The 10,967-nt window shown below is 38.7% G+C and overlaps 1 protein-coding gene across 2 annotated transcripts; it reads left to right on the top strand.

The window, feature by feature from the left end:
* The first annotated feature begins 968 nt into the window (after positions 1 to 968).
* On the top strand, positions 969 to 10,792 carry LOC124149068 (DNA polymerase epsilon subunit 3-like). Of its 2 annotated transcripts, none has more exons than XM_046520430.2 (5): positions 969 to 1,094; positions 3,183 to 3,270; positions 4,554 to 4,639; positions 8,532 to 8,650; positions 10,264 to 10,792. In XM_046520430.2, exons 2-5 carry the CDS (start codon positions 3,205 to 3,207, stop codon positions 10,509 to 10,511), a joined length of 519 nt encoding a protein of 172 aa, XP_046376386.2. In that variant the 5' UTR covers positions 969 to 1,094; positions 3,183 to 3,204; the 3' UTR covers positions 10,512 to 10,792. The 2 variants fall into 2 exon arrangements, with proteins under 2 accessions (XP_046376386.2, XP_046376387.2); XM_046520431.2 differs by lacking the exon at positions 969 to 1,094 and adding an exon at positions 1,128 to 1,295.
* Positions 10,793 to 10,967: the final 175 nt, after the last annotated feature.

Genomic DNA, 10,967 nt, shown 5'->3' with positions numbered 1-10,967 from the left:
CTTCAGATCTTTGTTTAGCGGTAGCGAGAACTAAGATCTAATTTTAATGAGATTGAATAATTGTTCAGCATATAATTCACTAGTGTCACATTTAATGTTAATTAAGTTTGTGATATTCTTATTTATTTGTATAATGTCTTATTAATAAGCTGAATACCCGTGAGGATTCGAGTTAAAACAGGTCTACAGCAACTCACGCTTGCCCTAAAAGGCGGCAAACGGGACCGGGTGGTCAGGCTCACTGACTTGGATGATGCATGTCGTCATCTAGCTGGAATATTGCTGAGAGCGCTTGGTTTGTTGTTTAAAGTCGCACTCAGCAATATTCCAGCTATATGTCGGCGGTCTGTAAATAATCGAGTCTGGACCAGAAAATCCAGTGATTGAAATCATGAGCATCGATCCACGCAATTGGGATCGATGTGCGGCTTCAAACAACAAACAACAATAAGCTGACACCTTGGGCTGTAAACCAAATTTCCTTAGGGAAAATATAGTGTTATCTTATCTTCTCAATCGTTAAACTATGTAACAATTACAGACATGGTTATTTATACAGGATTGAAGGCCAGACCTACTTGTTTAGAAAAGCTGATCATATTTCGTTTGATGAGAATACACATTTTGAAAATGTTATGACGTCAACAATATGTGTGTACTATTCCTAAATCTGACCGACCCAACTGAACGCAACTGGGCTCCAGTCTTCTGGATATGTGCATGCCAGCCGGCGTACCAAGAGTGTAACCAGTTAAAAGTTTCAAGAAGAAAAACCCATAGCAGGCAAAATACATAACACAGAATATTTCCAAATAAATCTCCCCTTCCAAAACGACAGTTATATATTTAATGTATCCAGAAAAATAGCCCCATGCGTGATGAACTAGGCTAGAACTCTACTGCAGCGCCTTTAGTATTAGAAATCAGCTTGTGGCGGTTTCCTTGGCCCTGTATAGAGTTGAGAGCTATGACGCGCCAAATTTGTTTAACTTCCGGTGCCTTGGCCCATGCTGAAAATTGTCAACAAACTGATGTTGGAAATGTGAATATATTTGTCACACTTAAGACCATACGTGTAGCGGATTTCCGAGAAGGTATACCCTAACCATACTATCTGACCTATCTTATTCATATCTCGTACATAAAAGGGAGCCAAACGATTCGACGCCCTGTACGTTTCGACAAAGACTGATATTACAAAACGGTCCTACCTTGTGCGTCCGCGGGCAATGGTCAATGCGACCCCCCGTTCATTAGGCAACAGCCGATTGTCGATCCCCGCTTATTAACAAGGGGTATGTATATTTGTGCGGTAGTCAATTCGAATCCTCGCATGTACTCACCTGTCGAATCCACTTTAAAAAGTTTAATATAAAAAGAAAAAGTATAGTCCAGATCTACATTGCAAAGAGCATGCATATTGTTACCAAGTGTGAAAAATGATGCCAATTTTCATGCAATCGGGATGTGCTATTACATTATAGAACGTAATAATTTACGATCACAAAAATGTATTTGTAATAATTATTTTCAAAATACTTACTTGTGCAATTTCTTTATCCAAATAAAAGTTTGTGAAGAAGATATATAATCCTTTTGACTTCGGGATATGACAGCCAGCAGACCAACCGCCTAAGCAGGGGAACCCTTTGGTATTTAGCAGCAGTGTCGAATGGGCTGATATTCAAAATAACCAAAGTGGTTGTGTACAGTCTGACTCAGAGATATGTTTAGTGCATGTTATGTTTTACTTTATGAATGATATGAGCTGGTTTTTGTTTCTGAAATTATCTGCTAATCAGCCACATGATGGTGATATTTTTTGTGTATTGAATAGGGGTGTCACGATAAATCATAATATCAATATATTGCAATTGGTAAGCACTTCGATCGATTGTTAAATCAGTTTCCGATCAATAGTATCTATTTCAGTTAGGAATATTGATAGTTTCGATTGTATTTACCATATAAATAAAATACATGCAATGCTGTTCAAATTTGTTTTTCTTTTGATCATGAGTGGTAGTAATTTACACATGGTAATGTGGAAATTTCTTTTACTTCAATTATTAGGATAAAGAAAAAACAAATCAGTCATATCTCAAACTTTACTTTTTATTTGTTGTTATGGTTATCACATTCAAAGGAAAATTCAGTTCAAAGGTTTAATTCAACGCTAAAATCCATCTAAAATGATACACTGAAAACTATCGATATTTATGGCAATAGTTGCTTGCAATATCAATAGTTATCAGAATAGTTTCTTTCAATATCAATAGTTATCGCAATAGTGATTTCCAGACGAAAAATCACCCCTAGTATTGAAGTAGACTGACACTGAAAGCAATGGGATTGGACATTTGTTTCAAATAATTTGGAATTTATTTGATAGTGATAATGGTTATTCAGACGGGGATTTATCTAGACCTGCAGCAAATGTCAGTACAAATTCTCGAATTGCGTATAAATAATTCCCAATCCATGTTTTAGTTTCAACTAATGTAATAGCTTGGTAGAAGCAGCTTGTATTTCAGAGGTAGAAGCTTCAAATCTTAGATGATACATTGTTGCATGGAAAGTAATGTACAAAAATTATGTTAAAATACCCCTGACATTGAAAAAAAGGCATTGATAAGAATTTTGAACAATTCAGAAAAAAATTATAACAAATAAAAACCTCACAATATGCATTTCTCATTCTTCCTGCAATCCGAAGTGGAAATGTTCCCTAAGCAAAGGTTTCCGGCTTTTGAAAAAAAACAATCCACCCAAACACCCAGCACCACCATGGTCACCGCCCATCTGGGGGGCACGGGTGGCCCAGTTGTCTAAGGTGCTGCGATTCGCTGTGCAGAGTTGCGTCTCTTGGGCACGCCAGAAACCTGATTGTGGGTTCAAATCCTGGTTCACCCCGATTACGTTTCTAGGTTTTTCAGCACCATACCCGTGCTCGGGGGTTTCATCGAAGTGTTAAACGTCAGAGACCTGTATCACTTCGGGCTTTCCTCCCACATTAAGCTGACACGCTGTGATATAACTGGAATACTGTTAAAAGCGGCGTTAAACCAACTCACTCACTCACTCCCCTCTATGTGGGACATGCAGGCTTGTTGTGCCAGTCGACCTACATGCACTGAACACTGGATACACAGCTTTTAGTAAATTGTGACCTGTGATTTCAGCGATTAAATACCAGGACGAAAGATGGCTGAACGTCCAGAGGACCTCAATCTCCCCAATGCAGTCGTAACAAGAATCATCAAAGATGCAGTAAGTGTCTGATCGATCATATGATTGGTTTGATTGTTTGTTTGACAAAATTTAATGTTTGATTAGATAATCATTAAATCAACGATAATACACAAACATTAACATTAACTTCAATAACATAATATTTATTAAAAATTCATTCTTCTATACCTATGAAGATCAGGGTTAGAATAGGTCTTCAGCAACCCATTCTTGCCGGTAAAGGCGACAATGCTTGTTGTAAGAAGCAACTAATGAGATCGGATGGTTTAGGCTTGCTGACTTGGTTGATGTATGTCATCGTATCCCAATTGCATGGATGTTCATGATGTCAGTCTGTGGATTGTATGGTCCACACTCGATTATTTACAGTCTGCCGTTATATAGCTAGAATATTACTGAGTGCAGCAATAAACAAACAAACGTTTGTCAACTATGTTGGTGGCTGTGTGTATGATTAGGCTAGCTGACAGTGTTGCGCAGTAAGTCGTGAGATGACATGTGCAGCAAGGACTAAGTGTTTTATTTATTGTTTATTCATCTTTACTGCATAAAAGCACGTCCGAGGGTTTTTATGATTTTTAAAACCTGCATCTATGGGATAATACATAGGGGTCAGCCCAAGGTTTCATCTCAAAGATAAGGGTTATAAATATTATAAAGACCCAGGGGGAAGTGGGGTTTATCAGCGCCTCTGTAGCCTAGTGGTTCATCACTGGGCTACAGATACGAAGGTGTTCGATCCTTCGGAATATATAAAAAAAACATTTGTCATTTGATTTTACATTTCATTACCCCATTATGTTCAACTTCAAATGCAAAGTATATTTCTAACGAGAAACATTCATATGTTACAATTTAAACAGAAGTAGTATTAATAAAATCCCTGGGATATTATATTTGTTTGTTTGTTTGTTTGTTGTTTAACGCCGCACTCAGCAGTATTCCAGCTATTTGATGGCGGTCTGTAAAATAATCGAGTCTGGACCAGACAATCAAGTGATTGACATCATGAGCATCGATCCACGCATTTGGGATCGATGACCTGTATCAACCAAGTCAGCAAGTCTGACCACCCGATCCCGTTAGTCCCTTTTACGACAAGCATAGTCGCCTTTTACTCACTCACTCACTCTCACTCACTCACTCACTCACTCACTCACTCACTCACTCACTCTGGTATCAGTACTCTGCTGCAGATTTATAATTTGAGAGGAGTATGTATAGTCTTGTTGAATCATTATTTGGAGTACTGCTTACCATTTATAAGCTTCATGTTTGCACCTTCTGTTTTCTTGTGCCAGATCCCTGATGGCGTGAACGTAGGCAAGGAGGCGAGGCTGGCCATCTCCAAGGCTGCCAGCGTGTTTGTGCTCTATGCCACGTCATGGTACGTACAACAAAAAACAGCTCACGATAAGCATGATAAGGCCCTAAATGTGTTTCCTAAACTCATGAAACTAGAGTAGGTAGGTTAGGTATAGTTTAACATTTTTCTTTTAACAGGCTTAAATCATCTAAATGAATTATTTATCTATAGTGAACATGGTGAAGCGCAACAAATTTATGTATGCCCATGGCATGAGTACAAACAATACTGGGATGATGATGATGATGATGATGATGATGATGACATGAGTACAAACAATACTGGGATGATGATGATGATGATGACACGAATATTAACAATACTGGGATGATGATGATGATGATGATGATGATGATGACACAAATATTAACAATACTGGGATGATGATGATGATGATGATGATGATGATGACACAAATATTAACAATACTGGGATGATGATGATGATGATATGAGTACAAACAATACTGGGATGATGATGATGATGATGATGATGATGATGACACAAATATTAACAATACTGGGATGATGATGATGATGATGATGATGATGACACGAATATTAACAATACTGGGATGATGATGATGATGATGATGATGATGACACGAATATTAACAATACTGGGATGATGATGATGATGATTTCTAATTACCCAATGTAGCCCTTCAGCTGTATTTGTGACAGCTCTTTTTTCACTGAATGCGACATCACAGTACTGAACTCTGCTGCAGTGAATTAATGCACAAAGTTGATACGTGTTGCTTATTGGAACTTGGACTAGAGATTTATTGCGGTTGTGATGAACAGATACAGCATGAAACAGAATTTTGTAGAAGCAGTCGACTCATTTGTTCCCAGTACCACCCCAGGCTTGTGTGTTGGGATCACTGTAATGGTGGGAGGCACATTGAGGTTTCCTCTTGTTTATTGTTTTGAGAAATATTGTATAATTTAGTTAGAAATCATTTTAACATGTTAAAGGGTTTTATGTTGATTTTTTAATTTTGTATTTACTTTGTCTTTATTCTTTTAATGAGGGAAGCAGTTCTCTTTACTTGATTGATGGCTGTGGCATTTGATAAATTTATGTTCAACATTTCCCAGAGTTGTATTGTGCTGGATCATGTATTCTTGTTATGGAGAGTGTTAGGATAGGAAAATTATAGATTGAAGATTATACAGGGAGATAATACTGAGATAACTGTCATTTTATATGTTATGGTCAGGGTATAAACATCTTCCCAAGGCAAGGGAGTTGACTGAAAGTTCAATTTCCGAACTAGACTGAACTTTCTGGGCTCGGTCGTAACGCCACCAGTGGCTATTACGAGTTATGTCACTTCTATGTCCCTCCTATTGTCCAATCAGATTCCACCCCTCATATCAATTGCATTTGCTTCAAACAATTTGGCAGCGCCCAGTCAAGATAATCAAGATCTTTATCAAGGTGCATCAATCATGTGAGCACCTTGATTAAAACATGAAAACTTTGGAATACATGTATATATATCGACATGTAATTGAGTGGTGTACATGCTTTGCAAAACCTGCAGGCGACATAGATCCGCATGGCAGTTTACAAACCGGATGTCGACTTCGTTACGCGATTTTGATTGGACTATGCATGGACTCATTAGTTCAGCCAAAATTGAACTCTATAATACCAGCCTAGATCGGCAAGGATGGAAACTTGACTTTTACAGTCAGTTAACTCCCTTGCCTCGGGAAGATGCAGTATAAAATATGGGTTATCATTATTATAGGGAGATAATACCGGTCATTATGTCTCCCCCAGAATGGAGGGAGACATATTGTTTTTGGCACGGTTCCCGGCGTCGGCGTCGGCGTCGGCGTTCCCACCGTTTCCGGACCATAACTCAGAAACCGTTTAATATTTTTTCACAAAACTTTGTATACACATTAACCCAGCACTGAAGTGGTGCCTTTTGCTATTTAGAGATTTTTGACATTTTTATTTTTTCTCGTTTCCATGGACATGATGGAGATAACTTGAACATAGACTCTGAATGGGGGTAAGCTTGGTTTCCGGACCATAACTCGGAAACCTTTTAATATTTTTTCGCGAAACTTTGTATACACATTAACCCAGCACTGAAGTGGTGCCTTTTGCTATTTAGAGATTTTTGACATTTTTATTTTTTCTCGTTTCCATGGAGATAAAATAGGCTCTGAATGGGGGTAAGCTTTGTTTCCTGACCATAACTCGGAAACCGTTTAATATTTTTTCGCGAAACTTTGTATACACATTAACCCAGCACTGAAGTGGTGCCTTTTGCTATTTAGAGATTTTTGACATTTTTATTTTTTCTCGTTTCCATGGAGATAACTTGAACATAGACTCTGAATGGGGGTAAGCTTTGTTTCCGGACCATAACTCAGAAACCATTTAATATTTTTTCGCGAAAGTTTGTATACACATTAACCCAGCACTGAAGTGGTGCCTTTTGCTATTTAGAGATTTTTGACATTTTTATTTTTTCTCGTTTCCATGGAGATAACTTGAACATAGACTCTGAATGGGGGTAAGCTTGGTTTTTCGGACCATAACTCAGAAACCGTTTAATATTTTTTCGCGAAAGTTTGTATACACATTAACCCAGCACTGAAGTGGTGCCTTTTGCTATTTAGAGATTTTTGACATTTTTATTTTTTCTCGTTTCCATGGAGATAACTTGAACATAGACTCTGAATGGGGGTAAGCTTTGTTTCCGGACCATAACTCGGAAACTGTTTAATATTTTTTCGCGAAACTTTGTATACACATTAACCCAGCACTGAAGTGGTGCCTTTTGCTATTCAGAGATTTTTGACATTTTTATTTTTTCTCGTTTCCATGGAGATAACTTGAACATAGACTCTGAATGGGGGTAAGCTTGGTTTCCGGACCATAACTCGGAAACCTTTTAATATTTTTTCGCGAAACTTTGTATACACATTAACCCAGCACTGAAGTGGTGCCTTTTGCTATTTAGAGATTTTTGACATTTTTATTTTTTCTCGTTTCCATGGAGATAACTTGAACATAGACTCTGAATGGGGGTAAGCTTGGTTTTTCGGACCATAACTCAGAAACCGTTTAATATTTTTTCGCGAAAGTTTGTATACACATTAACCCAGCACTGAAGTGGTGCCTTTTGCTATTTAGAGATTTTTGACATTTTTATTTTTTCTCGTTTCCATGGAGATAACTTGAACATAGACTCTGAATGGGGGTAAGCTTTGTTTCCGGACCATAACTCGGAAACTGTTTAATATTTTTTCGCGAAACTTTGTATACACATTAACCCAGCACTGAAGTGGTGCCTTTTGCTATTCAGAGATTTTTGACATTTTTATTTTTTCTCGTTTCCATGGAGATAACTTGAACATAGACTCTGAATGGGGGTAAGCTTGGTTTCCGGACCATAACTCGGAAACCTTTTAATATTTTTTCGCGAAACTTTGTATACACATTAACCCAGCACTGAATTGGTGCCCATTAGTTGTTTGAAATTTCTAGGAGTTCTATTTTTGTCTCTGTTATTTAGTAATGGAGGGTGGGAATGAAGAGATGGGGTTTAACGTGAAGTAAACGAATGAATGGGGGTTAGACGAGTGGGGGGAGACATATGTTTTTACGAGTAAAAACACTTTCTAGTTTTATATGTTATGGTTAGGTTCTTGCGTTTTATATACATATAATTTGAGAATGAATGTAAATATAGTACATTGTGGGTCCTGTGGGAGTATGGCTGTTTTAATGCCAGGGTTACACGCACTCACGCACGCACACACTACTAAAAAATCACAGATAACTACGGTAGTATAAATGAATTGGGTATTCCTTTACTTCTTTTGAGTAGTATATGTGGAAGTGGCCCTGTCGACACCAATACCCTCTTTTCCTTCAACAGTTCCAATAACTTCTCAATGAAGGCGAAGCGGAAGACGATCTCGGCCCAGGACGTGGTGGACGCCATGGAGGAGATGGAGTTTGAGCAGTTTGTCAGCCCCCTGCAGCAGTGTCTCGATGGTTTGTCTCTTGTAGTGCCCTTTGGTAGTGCAATTCCAGTCCATCCTCTCTCATTGATGGGATTAAGAAAAGTTCTTTCACTCCAATAAAATGGCTCTCTGTGTGAAGATTTGACAACACCTCCATGGAAGGTCATATCAGGTGACCTTCCCAATCAGCCAATCAGCATCAAGGCGTCTAAATTCTTGGTACGAATGAGAGAAGCATTTTGACCAGCATTTTCGATTTCTGTATCTTAAAAACAAAATGAACTGGCCAGTTCCGAATGTAAATGATAAATACAATGCCATTGTATTGTGAATATTTTCTTCATGCTGTTGTTTCTGTGTGTCATGGCATCTCCACCCCAAGGGGAGAACCATTAAAGGAATATTTGTGCTCTGTGTGGGGTTTCTGTGTTAAAATCAAAATTTCTGTACTATGATGGTAAAGAAATGAAGCTGAGACATTTAAGAAGGCTTGTTGGACAAGTTGTTAGATCAAGAACCCATGCATGCTTCCTTTTGATTGGGTGCTCAAAGTTAGCTCAGAGTTGGTGTCATCACGTCTCCGTGCAGAGGGATAGCAGAGTTGTATCATATCGGAGTAAAGTTCTGAGTTTGTGAGATTGATTTATACAAGGATGTTAAAATATGTTCTCTGTGAAACTGAGCAAAGTTTGGACAATTTGTGTACACTTAATACTGTGATAATTATTTGTAGAGCTTTTCAGTGAATGAGTGGGGTGTTAGAAAGGGATGTTACTGTATTCAACACACTTTGTGGTTCTCAATATGTTTTGTAAACTTCCAGTTCCCCCCCCCCCCCCCCACCAGTATGTTGGTTGGTTTGTTGTTTTACGCCGCACCCAGCAATATTCCAGCTTTATGGCGGCGGTCTGTAAATAATCGAGTCTGGACCAGACAATCCAGTGATTGATATCATGAGCATCAATCCACACAATTGGGATCGATGACATGCATCAACCAAGTCAGCGAGCCTGACCACCCAATCCCGTTAGTCGCCTTTTACGACAAGCATAGTCGCCTTTTACGGCAAGCATGGGTTGGTGAAGACCTATTCTACCCCGGATCTTCACGGATCCCACCGGTATGTAATATGGGGGAATATACCTGGTAGTGGTCCGCTTGTCTGTCGTCCGTAATCATTCTTTGCTCCGGATCTTATCTCTAAAACTAATTGATATTCTTACATGAAACTCTTCACACACCAAGATCTGGCCTACAACTGGTGCCTTTTGCTATTTACGGAGTTTTAGAGATTATTTCTTTGGCAAGAAGTTTGACTTTGACTCTGTTCATATTGTTATGTACCTGACATAGAAATACAAAGTTCCGAATCCGGTATGGTTTTGATAGCTCAATAACTACTCTTGTGTACAGACAGATTAGATAGAAAATTCTCTCATCAAGTTGGACTTGAAGTGACGGTCAGATAATTTATTCTTTTGAACTTGTGGGGGCCGAGGGGATTTGTCAATTTCTGATGACAATTGTTTGATCAGATCATACAGAAAAACATGCTATAGAGAAAGATTATTACAGTCAGGTGTCAAATACACATTTGTCTCTTCCAATGAAGATTATGCTACAGAGGTTTTTTTCATTGTTCAGCATTCAGGAATGAACAGAAAGGAAAGAAGGAAGCATCAGAACGAAGGAAGAAGGAAAGAGAACAGAATGCATCATTGGAGGAAGATAAGAATGGAGACACAACAATGGAGGAAGATGGTGCGGAAGTCATCACCATCAACGGTGATGATGAAGAGGAAGAGGAGGAGGGAGAGGAAGGGGGAGAAGAGGAGGAGGAACCAGAGGAAGGAGATGATGATGACGTGCAGGAAATAGTCGATGATGCATGAAAGTAGGTCAAGAAAGGTCATCTCATCAGCAAGGTCAAGGCTATGTCATCTGAATTTCTGCTATATGAAATATGTCACGAGTCTTTTGCAAAATGATAATTTAAAAAGGAATTTTGAAGGTTGTGTATGTTAATAATGATGTTGCAATTATCAACATCAATAGATTACACTAATTTCGGTAAACGGGCTCTGTCCATGGCATGATGTGAAGGATGAAGCCGGTGTTTGCACTGACTCACAACTTGTATATAGTCATCTGTAAATAAACATTATTGTCTTGTCACAAGCATTGTGTTCAATGATTGAAATATGGTCTGTACAGACCAGCAGAGATCACTGGCCCACCTTGCCCCGACCTGACCAGCATGACAGGAGTAGACAGGGAAGTTAAGCAACGCTGCTTGCAGAGAGTTGAATGGGTGACTGTGTTCGGCAGATTGACTCCTGAGAGTTTCT

This window comes from Haliotis rufescens, unplaced genomic scaffold (genome assembly GCF_023055435.1).
Source record: "Haliotis rufescens isolate VD_foot unplaced genomic scaffold, xgHalRufe1.0.p SCAF_8, whole genome shotgun sequence".
Taxonomy (NCBI): Eukaryota; Metazoa; Mollusca; class Gastropoda; order Lepetellida; family Haliotidae; genus Haliotis; species Haliotis rufescens.
This window is presented reverse-complemented; position numbering and strand designations above follow the sequence as displayed.

Coding starts and splice junctions, on each gene's coding strand:
- LOC124149068 (XM_046520430.2), top strand. CDS start 3,205: ATGGCTGAACGTCCAGAGGACCTCAATCTCCCCAATGCAGTCGTAACA. Junction 3,271..4,553: donor CAAGAATCATCAAAGATGCA/GTAAGTGTCTGA, acceptor TTCTTGTGCCAG/ATCCCTGATGGCGTGAACGT. Junction 4,640..8,531: donor GTGCTCTATGCCACGTCATG/GTACGTACAACA, acceptor TTCCTTCAACAG/TTCCAATAACTTCTCAATGA.